Source organism: Globicephala melas, chromosome 19 (genome assembly GCF_963455315.2).
Source record: "Globicephala melas chromosome 19, mGloMel1.2, whole genome shotgun sequence".
Taxonomy (NCBI): Eukaryota; Metazoa; Chordata; class Mammalia; order Artiodactyla; family Delphinidae; genus Globicephala; species Globicephala melas.
This window is the reverse complement of record NC_083332.1, coordinates 17,715,696-17,736,134: the sequence shown is the minus strand read 5'-3', so window position 1 is coordinate 17,736,134 and position 20,439 is coordinate 17,715,696. Positions and strand designations below refer to the sequence as shown.

At 44.0% G+C, this 20,439-nt stretch overlaps 1 protein-coding gene across 2 annotated transcripts in view; it reads left to right on the top strand.

Moving 5' to 3' along the window:
• Positions 1 to 20,439, top strand: part of GPATCH1 (G-patch domain containing 1) — a 43,674-nt gene that overhangs the window by 3,805 nt on the left and 19,430 nt on the right. For both annotated transcript variants that reach the window (XM_030874455.3, XM_060289539.1), the window contains exons 2-13: positions 1,545 to 1,679; positions 4,021 to 4,106; positions 6,289 to 6,449; positions 7,048 to 7,145; positions 7,672 to 7,730; positions 8,450 to 8,692; positions 9,752 to 9,899; positions 13,155 to 13,234; positions 15,823 to 16,027; positions 17,943 to 18,239; positions 19,212 to 19,390; positions 19,660 to 19,787. In XM_030874455.3, coding sequence (XP_030730315.2) covers positions 1,545 to 1,679; positions 4,021 to 4,106; positions 6,289 to 6,449; positions 7,048 to 7,145; positions 7,672 to 7,730; positions 8,450 to 8,692; positions 9,752 to 9,899; positions 13,155 to 13,234; positions 15,823 to 16,027; positions 17,943 to 18,239; positions 19,212 to 19,390; positions 19,660 to 19,787 — 1,819 coding nt within the window. The remainder of the gene's footprint in view (positions 1 to 1,544; positions 1,680 to 4,020; positions 4,107 to 6,288; positions 6,450 to 7,047; positions 7,146 to 7,671; positions 7,731 to 8,449; positions 8,693 to 9,751; positions 9,900 to 13,154; positions 13,235 to 15,822; positions 16,028 to 17,942; positions 18,240 to 19,211; positions 19,391 to 19,659; positions 19,788 to 20,439) is intronic.

Sequence of the window (20,439 nt, the reverse complement as noted above, 5' to 3'; positions counted from 1 at the left end):
ACCCTCTTGATTACCCTGCTGTGGGTTATATTCTAGAAATGACCTAAAGCCTCCGAAAGCTACAAGTAAGAATTTAGGACTATGAGGCTAGACATTTCTTTACTTTTTGTTGCACTATCCAGAAGTAGTAACTGGCTTAATTATTGAAGTAACAGGTATACATGGGCTTTAGGATACATCTTGCCTACTGTATGTACTACTATTACTATAACAGCAATAGCAGCTAGGGGACTTCCCTGGTGGCCCAGTGGTAAAGAATCCGCCTTACAATTCAGGGAACGCAGGTTCGATCCCTGGTCAGGGAACTAAGATCCCACATACCGCGGGACAACTAAGCCCGAGCACCACAGCTACTGAGCTCGTGCACCTCAACGAGAGAGCCCGTGTGCCGCAAACTACAGAGCCCACGTGCCCTGGAGCCCTGTGCCACAACTAGAGAAGAGAAAACCCGCATGCCACAACTAGAGAGAAGCCTATGTGCCTCAACAAAAGACCCCACATGCTGCAACGATGATCCTCGTGTGCTGCAACTAAGACCCTACGCAGCCAAAAAAAATAATAAAAAATACATAAATAAAATTAAAAAAAGAGCAGCTAGTACTTTAAATATGTTTATTGAGGGTCCCTCTTTTTGTTAAGCACTTTACAGGCATTATCTGATCCAATTTGCATAACAACTCTATGAAATAGATATTACTATTAATGTTCCATTTTACAGATGAGGGAATCGAGGCACAGAGAGGCTAAGATGACCATAGTCCCTAGTAAAGGTGATCAAAGTGCTAGTAAAGGTGGGCTTAGCTTTAAAATCCAGAGTGCCATGACTCTCAACCCCAAGCGCTTAACGACTGTCTAACTTGCTTTCAGTAGTGAATGTTTGAAAATAACTTGATGGTTACTTTTTGTTTTAAATAGATTCAGAAGTTTTAATTAGAACTGATAAAATTAGGCAGTAATTTGTGTCATGAAACTTGAAACCTAAGGAAATTCTAAGTTCTTTTTCGCTGGTGTTATTTAGCACCCCAGCCCTTTTCAGCCAAGTAAGTAAAGGAATAAGCTTAAAGAACAGTAATTATGACATCAGGAGAGTCCCAGAAATAAGGAAACTCAAGATTTGGGGAAAATGGGCAATGCCAATGGAAAAATTCTGGAGTCGGGGATGCTGTGAATTTCTAGAAGAGATACAGAAATGTGTCCCTTGCCGTAAACCTCTGCACACCATGTGCCACCCCAGCAGCTTGCCTACTTTACTGCCAGCAGATTTCACCTCCAATCTCTGAACCCTTCGCCCAATAATTCAGTTTTCATAATGGAATTTAGTGGGAAAAGCAGGCCAGTTTTGCTAAAACATTTCTAATATAAATGAGATATTGTTTTCTAAACTACGTCAGCTACTAAGGTCTAGGAATAGCAACTTAATTAAACTTGTTATATTTGAAGTTACAAGAAGTGAACAATGCATTATGTTAAAGAAATGTTCTTTTCCTTAAATCCTCTCTAACCCACCATCACCTTCTGTCCTATCCAAAATATTATTTTTTCAGGCGAGAGACCAAAGAAACCAATTCCTCTTCAGGATCAGACTGTCAGAGACGAAAAAGGAAGGTATAAACGATTTCATGGAGCCTTCAGTGGAGGTTTCTCTGCTGGTTACTTCAACACCGTTGGTTCAAAAGAAGGTAGGATTTTCTTACTTGTAGCTACTATATCGCTAAAGCAAATGATTGAAATACCGTAGGAGTTTTGCTCCCCTCCCTCACCTCTCCCTTTTAAAAAAACTTTAAAAAACATTTTAGTACATACACTGTAGTCTTTTGTGTTCTTTGAATGTTTGCAACGTTTCCAGAGACAACTTATGTGTTGTTCATTGATTATAACCTGAAGGTGAGAGAGTTTTCTTTGACTTTAAAGAAAAAAATAGATACGTCATAACCAAATGATTAAATGATAATAAGGACTTCTGTCTTATGCTGTATCTTGCCACACACTCAGTGCTCTCACACAGATTTACTCAGGGCCTAAGGAGGGCAGGTGTCCCAGCTGTTTTGTGGCTGAGGACGCTGCAGGTCCCAACACGGGGTTCCACAGCATCACTTGTCAGTACATGTTCTCCACCTGGAGAAAAGTCAGTCAAATTTGTCACATTATGCAGTATAAGAAATTCTGTATTGTTTAAAGTAATATATGTTGGGAATTCCCTGGCAGGCTTCCACTGCAGGGGGCACGGGTTCAATCCCTGGCCGGGAACTAAGATCCCACATGCTGCGCAGCACAGCAAAAAAAAAAAAAAAAAAAAAAAAAAAAAAGTGTGTTTTCAAAAAACATTTTAACACAGAAAGTGGAAGAAAATGGCTTATGTATATCAAATACAAATGAAGATGACTGATTAACTCACATAGCAGTTATTAAGAGCAAGATGAGCCAGATCTTTCGTATATATTTTTAAAAGTAACTCATACATAACAGTGATATTAGGGACTTCTCTAGTGGTCCAGTGGTAAAGAATCCGCCTTACAATGCAGGGGGACGCGGGTTCGATCCCTGGTCAGGAAGCTAAGATCCCACATGCCGTGGGGCAACTAAGGCCACATACCACAACTACAGAGCCCACGCGTCCTGGAGTCCATGCGCCACAACTAGAGAGAAGCCCATGTGCCACAACGAAAGATCCCACATGCAGAAACTAACACGCAACGCAGCCAAAAATAAATAACTAAATAAATAAAAATAATAAATAAATCTAAGAAAAAACGACGGTAGTAAAATAAAGATGAAAAACAATACAAGGAAGGGGTGGGGGAAGGCATGTAAGAAAAATAATTAGGGTAAATAAGATGGTTAAAGTTCAGTATCCAGAATGTATAAAGATCAGTTCAATGAGCAAATGATCAAAGTATTTGAACAGTTTACTCCAGAGGAGATAGAATGCTACGTGGAATATTCAGCCTTATTATTAAGGAAAGCCAAGTAAGGTAACTAAGGCACTATTAAAGTAGCGCACTTATTAAAATGTTAAAAATGGCAGTAGAATTTGTGAAGAAAGAAGTACACGAATACATTGCTGATTGTTATAATTGTGGCTGTGCTGTATGTTATAGTTGAAAAGTAAGACCAGCTCAGATGATTAGTCATCACAAGTAGACTGTGATATGTTAACACACTGGAATGTCTCTTTACCATTAAGAGGGACAGATTCAGGTCCTGTGCAGATACAGGGCAAAGCCATAGACATCCAAAGTGGAGGAAGGTGCTGGGCCAGGGTATCGCCTGGAAGAGCTGGTCTTCACTGCCCTGGGGTTTCTCCCAAGTTGGCCTACAAGGCTGCTCTACCCACCTACCAAGAATAGGTCTGCCCCATACTCCTCAGCTCCCCAAGACTCTGGTTGGAAGTCAGAAGGAGGTGTGCCACTCTAAGAGAAAACTAGAAAATTGTATCTTAGAGGGTTACAGATACATTTGACCTCTGCGGCATTTTCTCCACAGCACATGCTTGGTTACCATGGGTGGGGAACAGGGGTGTTAGTTATAGGACTCAGGTATTTGGTGGAATTGGGGGCCTAGTGTGGTCATCGCCTGCCCTTAGACTAGCCAGGTTGAATCCTTTCATGGCTGACTAATGCACCCTGACATACTGTTTCTTTGATATGTTAGTATGTTGGTGTATATTGCTGTCCTGGTGGTCTCAGAGTGGTCCTGCCTTATAAGGTGACCTTGCATCTTTTTGCTGAGATCTGCTTGTGTTCCTTTCACAGTTTAACTTTCAATGTATCGTTTTATTTCTCTTGGTTGCAAATTCTTATGGGGAAACCTTACTGTATCCACTAAGTTCTGACAATAGGGCGTATGGGGGTTAATAAGAAGTTTGTGTGGCCTAATTGTGTCTATGTGAACAGTGAGATGAGAAGTAGCTAAGAGTTTGTAGTTATTGGAGGTTTCAGGTCCACATGTGTTACTTAATTATTTAGTTATAAACCAAAATACCATCTGGGATTGTAATGTTCTAAATGCTTTTCTTTCAAGGATGGACACCCTCTTCCTTTGTGTCTTCACGACAGAACAGAGCAGACAAATCTGTTTTTGGTCCCGAAGATTTTATGGATGAAGAGGTGGGTGTGCAGAACTTTAGCTGCCAGCTAGCCAGTGAGATGTGGGTGATTGGTTGCTGTAGCACCTTCTCTCTCCCCAGAAAGTTCAGTGTACGATTTCCTCTTTGTTTGTAAGACTATCATTTTGGTATTTGGACTCCATAGTGCCCTATACATCAGTGGATTCTTGTTCATTGGCATAGTGCCTTAACTGGCTGGTGCCAGTTTCTAAAGTCAAGAGTGTAAGGGGGGACTTCCCTGGTGGTGCAGTGGTTAAGAATCCCCCGGCCAATGCAGGGGACACAGGTTCGATCCCTGGTCCAGGAAGATCCCACATGCCGCGGAGCAACTAAGTCCGTGTGCCACCACTACTGAGCCTGTGCTCTAGAGCCCGTGTGAGTCACAATGGCTGAGCCCATGTGCCACAACTACTGAAGCCCGTGCACCTAGAGCCCATGCTCTGCAACAAGAGAAGCCACTGCAATGAGAAGCCCGCATACTACAATGAAGAGTAGCCCCTGTTCACCACAACTAGAGAAAGCCTGCGTGCAGCAACAAAGACCCAACATAGCCAAAAAAAAAAGACTGTAAAGGGAAGGTCATATACAGGCAAATTTACTTGAAAAAGCCCCAACTGCCCCAAAAGTGCAGTGTCTGTCAAGCTGAGTCCACAGCCTTCCATGGTGACGCTTTTTTAAAAAAAAATATTCCAGCATAATTAAAACTTTTTTTAAATTTTATATTGGAGTATAGTTGATTAACAATGTTGTGTTGTGTTAGTTTCAGGTGTACAACAAAGTGATTCAGTTATACGTATATGTGTATCTATTCTTTTTCAAGTTCTTTTCCTATTTAGGTTACTACAGAATATTAGGTAGCGTTCCCTGTGCTATACAGTAGATCCTTGTTGGTTATCTCTTTTAAATATAGCAGTGTATACACGTCAATCCCAAACTCTCAATCTACCCTTCCCCCTCCCCTTCCCCCTTGGTAATCATAAGTTCGTTCTCTAAGTCACAGTGACTCTTACGCGCACTGCAGTTTAAGGAGGAGTGAGTGACTAGACTAGAGAAAGGAGTGAAAGGAAGCCCTGTGCAGGTATCTGGGCACCTCATTAAAGTGACTATGACCACCGCTTCTTAGGGGTAAACGGTGGGGGGTTTCTAAAGTGGTGCTACTGGCCTGCAGCCTGGGCTACATTTTCTGGTAAAATTAAGCCTCTCTTACCTTAAAACCTAGTCATGGGTTCATTTGTGATAAAGATTAAGTAAAATACTTACCTGAGCATGTTTTAGGCGGCAGGTAAGTGGCAAGGGGTGGTCCCCTTCCTGTTTGACTAGCAGAATCTATGAGGTAACATATCTCATGGAACAAGAAGTCCAGATGTCAGCAAGGCCCCAGGCTCTCAGGTAGCTTCTGCACGTCAGCTTGTCCTTCCACGACCTCACCTCACTGTTGCAAGGTGGCCACAGTAGTTCCAGGTGGCACATCCGGGATGACATTATCCAGTGGGGAGGAGGACTTTCTTCTTGGAATCTTTCCTTGAGAGCAGAGAAGCCATTTGGTGGATTTTCCCTCACATCGGCTCCAGTGAATTGTTCTACAAGCTCGTTCTTAAAGCAGTCCCTGGTGAGGAAAATGGCATCAGAATGACTGGCTTAGACAAGATGTGAACCCCACTCCCTAACCCTCCCCTGCCCCAACACATCACCCCCGAGGGACATCACTCCTGAAGGGCATGGTGGCGCAGAGCCAGGCCAGTGCCTGGACAGCATCAGGGCTCCGTGGGGAGAGCGGAAGGGTCTGTGGCTGCTGGACAGGCAGCGGATGGTACTTAACTCTAAGCCTGGCACAGAGGTGCTCCCGAATGCTTGCTGACTGTGCCTCCAAGACCTTTTCCGCCTTCACACGGACCTTTGAGGTACTGTCCAAGAAGAACAAAGAACAGAGCACTTACTTCCTGTTTTCCTAGCTTGGCAATGCCTGTTGTGGCTTCACTGAGTGGCCACTGTCATGCCCCTGTCCTTGGGCACTGGCCTTAGCTTATCCAAAGTCAGGGTGTAAATCAGCTGCTCTGCTGATGCCTAACTCAATTTCGTAGTTTTAACTTTTTTTTTTTTAAGTAATAAAGCTGTGTAATGTATCATGTTTAATCACTTTCCAAATAATGTAAGTAATTCTGTTTGAATTTTTTTTTTTTAAGGATCTTAGTGAATTTGGGATAGCACCTAAAGCGATTGTTACCACAGATGATTTTGCTTCTAAAACCAAAGATCGAATACGAGAAAAGGCCAGGCAGTTAGCAGCAGCTACTGCCCCTATTCCTGGCGCCACTTTGCTTGATGACCTCATAACACCAGCAAAGTAAGAAGAATTTAATTCTGACTTTTCTGATCTTGGCATCACTGCCTTGCATATGTGTGATGATCTTACTTAGGGATAGTTTGGTTGCAGGTAGGAGAAGCCCTTTCAGCCCAGCTTGAGTACAAAAGGGGGTTTTGCCAAAAGGACCTTGCGCTGTTACCACATGGAGTGCTCTAGAGCTCCAGGCACTAGCTGTGTTAGTGGGGCTCATGGCAGCTGGAGAGCTATTAGGAACTGGGGTGACTTCCCTCCCACCCCCTGCCTCACAAGCCTTAAGGGCTCTCTCCTCATTCTGCCCTCTTTCTACATACTTCTTTGTTCTGCTCCTGGGTATGTGGCCTGTTGTGGCAGCCTCAGACCATCATGGTTTCCCAGGCCACATGCTTGGCATCTGTGTGCCCATCGCAAAGGCCTGGGAGAGGGGGCATCTGATCAGCTTCGCCAGGTCCAGTCAGCTGTGGTGGGAACAGCAGGGCCATGCAGTTCTAATAGGGATGGGGGGAAAGGGCTGAGGCATGACAGGTATATGAGCTGCTTATTTCCTACTGTTCGTTAGTGTTTTAAAAAGAAGTTCATTTTCAATGCCTTGATATCCTAGGTTATCTGTTGGTTTTGAATTGCTAAGAAAAATGGGTTGGAAAGAAGGACAAGGAATTGGTCCTCGAGTAAAGAGAAGACCACGCCGACAGAAATCTGGTACGTGTACTGATTGTCATTAACTCTACAGCAGACTTTTTGATGACTACGTGTTTCTAGAAGTAAGATTGCTGGGTCAAGCGGTGTGCACGGATTTTAAGGTTTTTTGGTGTGTAATTTACAAGAACTTTCTGGAAGGATTGTACTAGTTTACCTTCCCACCAGCAGCATATGAAAGTTCTTGTTTCCTACTTTTGCCAAAACTGTGTTATAGCTTAACATGATTATTTTCTGTTGTTCCTGTCGCTTGGTCTCCCCAGCCAGACTGTGAACTCTTGGAGGCAGCAGTACTTTCTTTCGGGTTCTCGGTGGTTCTGGGCAGTAGTGGTTACTCACCATGTGCATCGTTGCCAGAGTGCAGGTGGGGCGGGGGCTGGTGGAAGACAATCCCTGAGCGGTCAGCGTCCGACCCTAAAGCTGTAGCGTCTTTTCCAGGCTCAGCCGTCTACCGCTGAAGAGTGTCAGCGAATCGGGTTTCTATCATTGTAGTCACCTCTGACTAACGCATTTGAAATCTCTTTTATAGATCCTGGAGTAAAAATCTATGGCTGCGCGTTACCCCCTGGAAGCTCTGAAGGATCTGAGGTATCGTTTGGGATGATTGACCTTCCGTTTGGCCCAGTAGCACCTGTTACTTTATGAGCGTGAAATTTAGGTTCGGAAAATTTTAGAAATCAGTCATCACATTATAGGGAAATACCCATACCCTAAAAATGTCCTCATTATGTCAGATAGTGTGTTTAGCAACATGCCAGCCCCATAGATGTCCCAAGTCTGTTCAGATTCTTAATATGGAGTTGTTTGTCAGAAATAGGCTCACAAACTAGAAAACAAACTTATGGTTAGCAAAGGGGATAACAGTGGGGGCCAAGGGGGAGAGATAAATTGGGACTTTGAGATTAACATATACATACTACCATATATAAAATAGGTAAACAGCAAGGACCTACTGTATAGCACAGGGAACTATATTCAATATCTTGAAATAGCCTATAATGGAAAAGAATCTGAAAAAGAATATATATATATATATATATAAAAAACTGAATCATTTTGCTGTGCACCTGAAATTAACACAACATTGTAAATCAACTATACTTCAATTAAAAAAAGGTTAAAAAAAATGGAGTTGTTCGTGTTAGTATCATTTGTTCAGGGACTTGATTTCGTCATTTGTAATAGTGGAAACGAAAGTATGATAATTGTTCTGTTTGGAATTAATCACTGCATTTGAAAATAGTATTTTACAGGCTTTACACCAGGCAGTGACTCACCTTCATTCCATTTTGAAACACTGAAAATAGGATGAAGATGATGACTACTTGCCAGAAAATGTGACCTTTGCACCCAAAGATGTCACACCTGTGGATTTCACGCCTAAAGATAATGTACATGGACTGGCTTACAAGGGCCTGGATCCCCACCAAGCACTGTTTGGAACTTCAAGAGAACACGTTAGTCTCTTTAGTGGTGGACCCGAGGGTGCCAGCAATCTTCTTGGAGATGTTGGAGTGAATAAAGGAAGAAAATTGGGAATTTCAGGCCAGGTAAAAGTGTTTCTGTTTTATAAACAGGGAACCATTGACAAATGAGAATTCTTGCTGTATTATATTAGCCCCATAGTAAGCACTCATTATTCATTGACTAAGTGGTTGTATTGTCCTTAGGAGCTTGTCCGAAGACATGTAAAGCACACCGTCCTAATTTGAATATGTGTTCCTGAGACCCTGTGACCTAATGTGCCCCGGGGAGTTTGTGTGTGAGGAGTGAGGACTGCTTTCCCACACCCCTGCGGGGCTGAGCAGAAAACCACACTCACCTCTTTGATTTAGTTAATAGTTGAATTACAATCTGCCTTTCCAAGTTCAGGTCCAAGTTGTACTACCTCTCCGACTCTTTCCTAGTGCTGCAAGCCCTAAGTCAGGAACCTGGGTGTAAGTTTCACTTTTTACCAAGGGGCCTTGGTAAAAAGACTTGCTTTTTACCTTTGAGGAGATGGAGAGCTTTTCCTGATTGCCTGTCTTCTCAAATTGATTCAGAGTCTCTTTCCTAGAATAAGTTCAGAGGATGGTTACTTTGTCATTTCATTTGTACCTTTTCTTTCCTTCACATGTTTTTTTTCCCAATCCTTTTAACAAAAAGTGATATTTGTTCTTCGCCATTTCCCACAAAGATTAGGAGTTCTTCTAGCAGCCGTTAGAGTAGCAGCGGTCTTCAGACCCTGGTCACCAGCGCTGGCACCAGACCATGTTGTTCAGTAGATGAACATTCTGCCTTTCTCCTTCTGGAGGCCCCATTTCTCCCCCTGCACTGCTGCTTGGGTGTCTTCTCCACTCCTCTTCCTGCACTAAGACCCAGACCCGTGGCTGCTGCTGAGTCTGGAGGACAGCTGCAGTGCTGGAGGCATGACATTCACTTCTGGTCATTGTTTTCCAAAAGGCTTGGATACTTGTGTTAATCTGGGGCTCCCATTCGCTTCTCTCTTGGTGATCTTGAAGTGCTAATGTGGTCTGATCAGTCACATCCTTATAGTAGCCTTATCCTTCAGTGCAGGCAGGCATATGCTAACACCTATAATGGCTCAGTGTGAAATCTTGCTTTTGAAGGCTTTTGGTGTAGGTGCCCTGGAAGAGGAAGACGATGATATCTATGCCACGGAAACTCTATCCAAGTATGATACCATTTTGAAGGATGAGGAGCCTGGAGATGGACTCTATGGCTGGACAGCACCCAGGCAATATAAAAATCAGAAAGGTAATTCCATGGACCCGCAACCGACGGTAGACCAAGTGTTGGGACATTAGCCTCCGTGGAGCAGGGAGTTGTTGGTCAAAGATGCAGAGCGAGGAACAAGTGGGGATAAGAGAGTCCTGTTGTGGGAAGTAAGACAGAAGTGGGATTTAGACCAGTTCAAGGCCAAAGCCAACTGTCAAGACAGTCAAGTGGGGAGGAGGGAGGGGCCTGGAATCAGGGAAGGAGCAAGTGTGTGGACACGTGCTTGCTCGTGTTGCAGGTCAGAGCTGACAGTGCGTCAGAAGGACGCACTACCAGCTCAAGGAACTGGGCAGGTAGCCAAAGGAGGTCAACTGAGGCAGCAGGTCAGGAGGTCAGGCATGGGGACCAGGTGGTAGGTACACAGAGAGCCTGCTGCAAAATGGAGATTGGTGCCCAGCTCATCTCATCACTTAAACTTATCTGGTTCCTAAGGGGCTCCTGTTGAGCTAGGAGATGAACATCTCTTGACACACCTGGAATTTCAAGTCAGAGTCTTATAGTGATTCAGTGGTTCTAAGTAGGATTTCAGTTTTTCTTTCGAGAAAAGATATAGGAAGGAGTCAGTAGGTATTAATGGCATGTGATTTTGATTCATTCAGACCTGGATTTGAATCTTAGCTCTCAATCAGACCCAGATTCGAATCCCAGCTCTCTACTGCCCAGCTTCATGACCATGGGCAAGGCTTGTAGCCTCTCTGGGCGTCATTTGTAAAGTGAGGATAAAATCCACTCTGGGGGTCATTGTGAGGATTAAATGGCATCACAGGTTTGGCATAGTACCTGCCTCAAAGACTGAATAAGTGGCGCCTACTGTAACCACCACTTAAAGTAAGGAGGTGAGAGTTCAGATAAAATCTATTTCGATGTTTTTAGCTATAGTCAGATCAAGTTTGGTCTAACTCTTATAAAATACATCTAAATAATCTAAGCATCACTCCCCAAAATGATGCCAATTTTACATTTCTAGAAGAGAAAAAAGCGGGTGAGAAACAGTCTTTAGTTTGCTTAATGGCTGTGAGCACAGACTGTGAAGAGAGATTCCCTGGGCTCCCATCCTGGCTCTCCCCATTTATCAGCTGTGACTTTAGGCAGGCTCTTCAACCTCTCTATGCCTCAGCGTCCTTGCCTGGGCAATGGGCACGGCAATGGCTTACCTATCCCATGGAAATTTAATGTGTGTAAAGGGCTTAGAACGTGCCTGGCACACAGCAAGCACTCTGCAAGTGTGAGCGGCCTCTGTCACCATCGCCACGAAAAGAATCCAGGGTTTTACACGAGGTGCTGGGCGGGTGTGCACCCAGACGTTAGTGGATGTTACCTCTGAGTGGGAACTAGGCTACTTTTATTTTCTTCCTTTTGCTCACCTATATTTTCAGATTTTTCTACTAAGACTATGTATTGTTTTTATAACTTAAAAGAAGATATATAATATTAAATTAACGTTATATTAATATTATAGATTATATTAAAGTATTAGTTATTACACTAACTATATCAACATACTAACACACATACTATATTACTAACATTAATAGAATTATTAATTTATAATAATTACTAACCTATAATAAATATACATGTTTAAATCTGCCTTCTCAGCCGCATCTTTGGCTTTTCCTTTGTATAACACCTTTGCCCTGGCTGATTAATCCCAGCCTTCCCGCATCAAGCCTGGGTTGGTGCCTCCCTCTGAGGTCCCCACCCTCTGCTCACGGCCTCTCTGCCACAGTTTCCTCTCCTACCCTTAGGGTCACAACATCTATAGTTTTGACCTTACGGTTTTTCACTGAGTGAATCTATACGTAGTCAGTCTCCACGGCTGATTTTTAAATTGTTCTTGTTTTTTTTTCCATGATAAGTAGGGCTATAGTATTCTCATGGCTCTCTCTTTGTAGACATTTGTTTATTTCTTCATAAAGGTGAAATTGCTGGGTTTTTTTTTTAAAATAAATTTATTTATTTAGTTTTGGCTGTGCTGGGTCTTCGTTGCTGCCTGCAGGCTTTCTCTAGTTGTGGTGAGCGGGGGCTACTCTTCATTGCAGTGCGCGGGCTTCCCATTGCAGTGGCTTCTCTTGTTGCAGAGCACAGGCTGCAGGGGTGAGGGCTTCAGTAGTTGTGGCACGCGGGCCATAGAGCTCGCGGGCTTCAGTAGTTGTGGCACACGGGCTTAGTTGCTCCGCGGCATGTGGGATCCTCCCAGACCAGGGATCAAACCCGTGTCCCCTGCATTGGCAGGCGGATTCTTAACCACTGTTCCACCAGGGAAGTCCCAGATTGCTGGGTTTTAAAAGAATACAAAATTCGAAGAATGTAATTTAATCCTATATTACCCTACAGAATTTTAGGGACTTCCAGAAGCTGGTCCAAAAGTTCTACGTCAGTTGAAGTGCAAAGAATGAGGTAGCGGGGAGGGTAGTTACAGGGCAGTGCTGCATTATAAGTGGCTGAAAACCTCAGTGCCACCTGCCCTGCGGGCAGCCGTGCCTGCTTCAGGGTTCAACACCCAGCTTGTGTAAGTGCTGGTGGTCATGTAGCATGCATGGGCTTTTGGCAATAGAAAATGCAGTTCATGCATATGGATTTTCGACATAACCTCTATGTGCAGAAAATCCTTGAGAATCAAAGGGGTTGTCTCCACAACCAATAGATCATCCCTGGCTGCAAGTTAGAGGGCATTAGTCATATCCTGAATTAGTGACCTTTGATCTCTTGTTAGAATTTCAGTTGAGAAAAAGACAAAAGCACCTTTTAATTGGTCCCACAGTTAGATTACAGGCTGACCTGGTTATATTGCCTTTTGTGTCTTACTTGGATGGTTGCTACAAAAATTGGGAGGTCATGTCCCCATGGTTCTTCACCTAGTTTTAGAAATGACTCTTCCAAAGTTATTTTTATTTTTATCCGTACTTGTTCTCTTGATGGTTTTTCTTGAGATCTTTTACTCTACAGAGTATATTCTTTGGTGCCCCTTAGCATAGGACCTTACATACTTTTTCTGAATAACGATGTTGAGGTGCCATTGTCACCTGGACAGCCTAATCAGCAGTGTGGTCTGGGCTGCCAGTCACTGAGTCAACAGAGGTGTGAGGGCTTTACATGCCATTCTTTCCTCCCTTTTACTGATTGCAACTATGACATGTAGTGTTTATATTCTCGGAGATAAAAAACTGAGGTCTTTTGTCTTATTCTAAGTTTCTCTGCCTCTGGAATTAATCAAATGACATCATTTTGTAGAATCAGAGAAAGAGCTTCGCTACGTTGGCAAAATTTTGGATGGATTTTCCTTGGCTTCTAAACCTTTATCTTCTAAGAAAGTAAGATTTTTCTTTTTTTTTTTTAAACTGATTTAGCACTTAAAGTATTTGCTGCTGTGTAATCTGAGTTATTCTATTAACAATGGAAAAGATAAATAAATTCTGCTAACAGCAAGCAACAGTCTGGTTACTAGTGATTATCCAGGGAGACACATTCTGCATTGGAAATGTCAGTCAGTAGCCACATCGTGTTCAAAACATCTAACTGCCGATCTTTTAAATCCGAACTTCAAGTGAGTGGTTATTTCCATTAAGGAAGAATTACATTAGAAGCTGGTGGGAGAATGGAATTGATCTAATCCTAGGGGCAATGTAACTTAAAGAAAATTTCAAAGAGCCGTGTCAGCCCATGGTCCCAGCTCCTCCTGGGCGCCGTGAGCCCATTAGCTGCTGTGGGCAGGGCTCCCTGGGCTCCTTGCCTGCGCCGAGCGGAAGCTGGGAACGTGTGGGTCGAGTTCTGGGGAGAACTCCTCATGCCTTTGCAGGTAGTTCTGTTTCTGTGAGCGTTTTTACAGCTTTGGCCACGGGGCTCTTGAACACCCAACAGAGTCACGTGCTCACAGGTTAGCATGGGTGCTGGTAGCTCAGGAGGGGTGCCTGGCCGTTTGCCTCCTTGGCATCCTTGTCTTAGATTGTTCCACACTTCAATGGGCTTTTTGATTTTAACTCAGCAAACATTTGTTAAGTACCTCTGTGGCTTGGCCTGTGGTTCTCCAGAAGCAGGGAGGCCAGGAGCAGCGCAGCCTGAGAAACCATATACGTTATCACAGCAGCTTTGATTTGTTTAGTCGTGATAGTTAATGTGTTGTAACAGAGAGCAGAATATGTTCAGAACAGTGTTGGGCACATAGTCAGCCGCTCTTATTTACCAGAAATGTCATATTATGTCAAAGGAGAATGTGAGTTTTTTACATGTATGAAAAGGGAGCATAAAAATGGTTAAGTACTCATTCAGCTTAGGACTCAAGGGTAAATAGAACTGTTTAAATAAGTCTTGGCCCCCAAGTAGCTCCTGCTCATCGAGGGTGCCAGACAGACAAATCCACTGTCGTGGCAGAGCGTGTAAATGGAGATATGGGCACTGGAGGTTCCTCGCTGGCATAGGGCTTTGGGTGTGAACAATTCAGAGCAGGGCTGTGTTCCCTGAGCCTTTCACAGAGAGACAGGTTTTCTAATATGTGGCTAAAAACCCAGCCTTTGGATCCAGAGGCAACACAGAGCAGTGATTTAGCAGAGGGATTGAAATGCTTTGAATCCGATGGCGGATATTAAGAAGAGTCATGTGTATACACCCCTCCTATCTGCCATGCTCCTGTGGGTTTTTTTGTGTCATGGTAACACGAGAGTGTTTGCTGGCTGACTTGGGAGTTAACGTTTTCCAGAGAAGGCGGTCAGGCTAAGATGATAAAAAATGAGGTTTCCTAACAATGATAATAGCACTCTTTCATGACGTTCATTGGACCAGGTGCTCACCCCAGGCTGCACTTTACAACCACCTGGGAAGCTTGGGAAACTCCGACTGCAGCCGACTTTTCTGTGGTGTGGGACACAGGCATCAGCATTGTTAAACCTCTTGAGTGAGCGCTGTGTGCGTCTGGGGCTGAGAAGCACAGCCAGAGAGTGTTCAGTGCTTCACTGGTTACAGAGCTCAGAATTCCAGGTAGCTGAAAAATCTAGAAAACAGCTTAAGTAGGACGGTCCATAAATATGTGTTTGTTAGACCAAGAGCAAGGGAGACCATTTAGAGCAATAATTTAAAAATATCTAATACTTTCTTTTAGCTTATCTGTTCTACCATCATTGATACCTGAATTTCCCAAATGTATTTCAATTTCACTTCAGTCAGCTTTTGAATGAAAAATACCTTGGACCAAAAAGAAGGCCAGAAACTCCAATTTGGAACTGAAACATAACCAGAAAAAGAATTCTGAATTTATTTATTAAAAAAAAGTTTTTATTAAACCTAATGTGATTTTTTAAAATTAATTAATTAAGTAGTTAATTAAGGCTGTGCCGGGTCTTAGTTGCGGCATGCAGGCTTCTTAGTTACGACATGCGAACTCTTAGTTGCGGCATGCATGTGGGATCTAGTTCCCCGACCAGGGATCGAACCCGGGCCCCCTGCATTGGGAGCACGGAGTCTTACCCACTGGACCACCAGGGAAGTCCCAAGAATTCTGAGTTTAAAAGTAACTTATTTAAAGTTATTCTTTTTATTTAAGCTGTGAATCATACTTCTCTAAATTTTCTGATTCACAATGGGCCAGTTTTACACGTGGGCCAGTAGTAGTAACTATAGTTATTGTTCTCATATAGAACATGCGTGTTAGTATCTCTGAGTAGAGTGGTCGGGGTGATACTTAAAATGGCCACGAGAACAGTGTGGTTCTGGGGACCCTCCAGATCCAGTACGGATGTTGGCGGGGCACCTGGGCAGGCTGTTCCCAGTGCTGCCTCCCCGCCAGGTGCTAGCCTGAGAAAGGGTGGGGTTAACCACGCTCAGAGGTAATGAGTTTTCTTGGTTAAATGAAACATGATCCCCCTGCAGCCTGTATGTTCTGAGTTTTGTTTTGTTTTGTTTTTGTAAGATTTATCCACCACCCGAACTGCCAAGAGACTATCGACCAGTGCATTATTTCAGACCTGTGGTGGCTGCAAACTCAGAGAACTCCCACGTACTTCAGGTATTATCAGAGTCAGCTGGAAAGCCAACACATGACCCAGGGACACATAGTAGGCACCAACTGAATGCCTCCAAGCGGGGAGAGTTGCTAGGAGAAACGCCTATTCAAGGTACGTGCCACAGAGAAGATTAAAATCATTACATTTCTAATAATCTGAGTTATCCAAATCAAAATGGAAAGTCATTTTCCCACTGAAATTTTTTACATAATTTTGTATTCCCAAACTGTGGGAATAAAATTGTTTATTGTGAACGGCGTAGTTAACAGCGTACACATCCTTTACTTGTTGTTTTCCCACCATCAGTTTGAGTTGTGTCATTAAAATTATAAACCCAGTCTTAAGTGCAGCAGTTTTCAGACTTTTGATAATTGTCCCAAGAATGAAGCAAAGACTAGGGCCATGTGTACCTTCACTTTTTCTGCACAGCCTGGGAACGTATTGTTTTCTTCTCAGGGGAAAGGGGTACTGTTTCTCTTTTCCTGAAAGCCTGAAAGGAATGAGTGTGTCTGAAAGGATGGATAGACGTGGAGAATCCCCTGGTGGGCTGGAACCGAGAGACCCGCTATGAGAGGTGGACTTGGACTTGCCGTTTGGGAGCCTACTAGGTGCCTCAGCTACAACAGACCAAAAGGGAACTCTTGGTCGCCTGCTTCCTTCCCCAAAGTCGCTCGCTCTTCAGCTTTCCCCTTCCCAGTAAATGATACCACCAGTGACCCACTGCCTGGCCCAGAGCATGGGAACCCTAATTCGTAGCTCCTTTCTTTCCCTGCCTCCCCCTCCCTACCCATTCCCTCAGCAAGTCCTCTCAGCTCTACCCTCAACATGCGAGGGGACCCCATCCACTTCTCTTCGTTTCCGCTGCTTCCACCCTGGTCTCAGCGCCCATATTCTCTCACTTGGATCATTGCAGCAGCCCTTCATTGGTCTCCTTAGTTCCCTTCCCTTTTCTCTGCAGCCTGTTCCCTTTAACAGCAGCCAAATGTATCACTCCCCACCTGCCCCCGCTAAAATGCTCCAGTGCTGCTCACACTAAGGAGAAGTCCAGACTGCCCACAGGGCCCTGTGGACCCCACCCTGCCTACCTTTCAGGCCACAGCTTACACCACTTTCCCTGAACCTGCTGTGGTCCAGCCTCATGAGCCTCCCTCCTGCCCTCTGAACCTGCCGACCACGATGCCGCCTCGGGGCCTTCATATTTCCTCTGCCTCTCTTCTCTCTCACATTTTGACTCTTTTGGTTTTTTTTTTTTTGGCTGCGCCGTGTGGCTTGTGGGATCTTAGTTCCCCGACCAGGGATTGAACCTGGGCCCTCGGCAGTGAAAGCACAGAGTCCTGACCACCGGACCACCAGGGAATTCGTGGCTTCTTCTTTTTACTTAGAACTTACCTCAGATATTATCCTTTTAGAGGGCCTTTCCAGGCTTTCCCTGCCCACTATTTAAGCTAGGTAGCTCTCCCGCTGCCCCCATGGCCAGCCCTCTCGCACAGGTCGCCCTGTTTTTTTCTCCCCACAGTCCTCCTCTTGTGGTGGTCCTCTGCTGTTGCTTCTTGGTTTCTTTAATGTCCAGCTCCCTCACTAGTGAGAGCAAGACCTCACCTGTGTTACTCTCCCAGCCCCAGGCCTGGCAGTGGGCACTCAGTGAGCATTTGTGACACGCGTGAGTGTTTGATGGGTAGCTGTGCTCTGAGCCAGGGCTTGTGCTGGGCAGGACCATGGAGATGGTGGCTGCCACAGACTGGAGGTCCAGAGTCTGGGGTGTCAGGTTCCTCATTCTAGGACCACTCACTGGCGTTATAAACATCCAAGTACTAACCTCCACTTTTGCCAACTATAAAACAGGTGTGTCATTATTTTATTACTGTCTAGTTCACAGGGATAGTATGAATACAGATGAAACACTAAATGTAAAATACTGCCCTCCAATTACATAAATTTGTGATATTGAAAATGTGTGTAGAGAGATATGTGGGTATAGATGTTTTATGATACTTTTCATCTCTTGCTATTATTGTTTCTTTTTTAGGGGCACCTACTTCAGTGTTAGAATTTCTGTCCGAAAAAGATAAAGAGAGACTCAAAGAAATGAAGCAGGCAACGGACCTTAAAGCAGCTCAACTCAAGGCCAGGAGTCTGGCCCAGAATGCCTCTAGCAGCAGACCCCAGCCCTCCTCTCCAGACGTCGGACACTGCTCTTGGCATGTGGCACTGAGTGGTGGCACAGCCCCCGTAAGAGCCAGCAACTTCAAACCTTTCTCAAAAGATCCAGAAAAGCAAAAACGATATGAAGAGTTTTTAGTAAATGTGAAACAGGGTCAGAAAGGTGGGTGCTAGGCCTGGGCCTCCCACATGTCGCCAGGGGTAGTGTTCTTACTGTTCTGACCCTAGGCCCAGATTCAGAATTGAGGTATCCTGCTCTGGCAGTGTTTTACTTTGCCCTGCTGTGAACGCTGTAAAGGTTTCAGGCCCTGGCTCTTGACTTGAGAAAGCAAGAACAATCAGTCTGTGTTTCTCTGTATCTCGGGTCCCAAAGATAGCAGTTTAAGTAGAGAGTGTGCCTTGGCAGTGGCTAATGCTAAATTACAGACCATTTACTGTTTGCAAATGCTTGACTTCTGTGTAAGGGTTGCATTTCCTGCCACGAGAACAAGGTCATTTCCCACTCTATCTTAAGATCCTAACCATCTAGCTCTAAATCATAGTCTAAAATTTAACCTACAAAGAGAGTTGGCTGTTGAACCATTACATGGGGAAAAAGTCACTCTATGATCTATGAAGTAAATATGGCAAGATTGAGGCAAGAGATTGCTCTTTTACGCAGTAGTCCTTGTGAGAGCTTGTCAGCAAATTAGAGGGGTTGGTTTTCAAAAGCAGATCTTTGTGTACTGTGCCTTAACTCGCACTAAGATTCCACACCCCTAGTGTTTACATGTTAAATTAAAAAAAAAAAGTTAGAGAAAGGAGTGTTTTCTGCTCAAACTTAGGCATATAGTTAGGATGAATTTTCACTGCCTGGGACTGGTAATAAGTTCCTTGCTTTGAAAATTTAATCAAGCATTAATCCCCAAATGTTTTTCTCTGCTATATAGTAGACAGAATTCAATAAAAGCATCATTTTGAGGGAGGGAGCAATATTACCTGCCAAGTACCTCCCGCCATGCTCTTAAAAGCCAGGATAATGATTATGTGTTTCCTCTGGTGAAAACTACAGGGATACAGTGGTGCCCACTAGATGTTCTCCTTTAAGTTCCCCATTTTTCCTAGGAGTGAAGCAGTTTCTTGTTCTCTACCCTAGATGCTCTGGAATGTTGTCTTGATCCCAGTATGACAGAGTGGGAGCGACGCCGTGAGCGGGATGAGTTTTCTCAGGCAGCCCTGCTGTATGTGTCTTCCCATTCGACTTTGTCCTCCCGGTTCACTCATGCCAAGATGGAAGACGATTCAGAGCAGGTGGAAGTCCCTCGGGACCAAGAGGTCTGTCGCCATCATTCCCTATGTGATGAATTTTAAAATTAAAACACGGTATAGCTGAAGACGTTAAATCCCTCAGTGAAAAGACCAAAATACACATGGCACTGTAGAATAAGAAATGACTTTATGCTTTTAGCTTCCAGTGTACTTTAGCAGAAATGTAGCATAAGCCGTTCTGAAATTTTGGAAGATTGTTTGCAAACTTGTAAATGGAAAAGCAGACAGGTCAGTTTTGTGGCCACTTGATGAAACAGATGACTGTCTTTCCCCAGAATGACGTCAGTGACAAGCAGTCGGCTGTGAAGATGAAGCTGTTTGGGAAGCTTACCCGAGACACATTTGAGTGGCACCCTGACAAGCTTCTGTGTAAGAGGTTTAATGTCCCTGACCCATATCCAAGGTAAGTTGGATAAACCTGCCCTTACATCAGTACTTATTCCCCTGTATTAAAGCTAACTCTCCACCTACATATTCATTTAAATTTCCTTTTTCTAGATGAACTTACTTGTAAATGCTTGGAGCTGCAGACTTTGCGGATTTAACTTCTATTAATTTGTTACTAAAAAAAAAAAAAAGCAGACATCCAGGTAGCAAAGATAGGAAACTCAGATACACCAAGTTACAGAAACAATGTCTGTCTAATTTGCCACGTTTTTAATCACACACAGAGAGTTTACATTTGAAATGAAACTTACGTTTTCTGATTCTCTATACAAGTTCAGTACCTTCTTATTTGATTATAAACACCACAAGAAAGAATATACAGTTGAATCAGAGACTTTGTCAGAAAATTGAGGTATATTTTTAGCAGTGGAACTTTTCCTTCACGGAAATCCATTGTCAAAGTTAAATTCTAGGGCTTCCCTGGTGGCACAGTGGTTAAGAATATGCCTGCCAATGCAGGGGACATGGGTTCAAGCCCTGGCCTGGGAAGATCCCACATACCGCGGAGCAGCTAAGCCTGTGAGCCACAACTACTGAGCCCATGAGCCACAACTACTGAAACCCACGCGGCTACAGCCCGTGCTCCGCAACAAGAGAAGCCACGACAA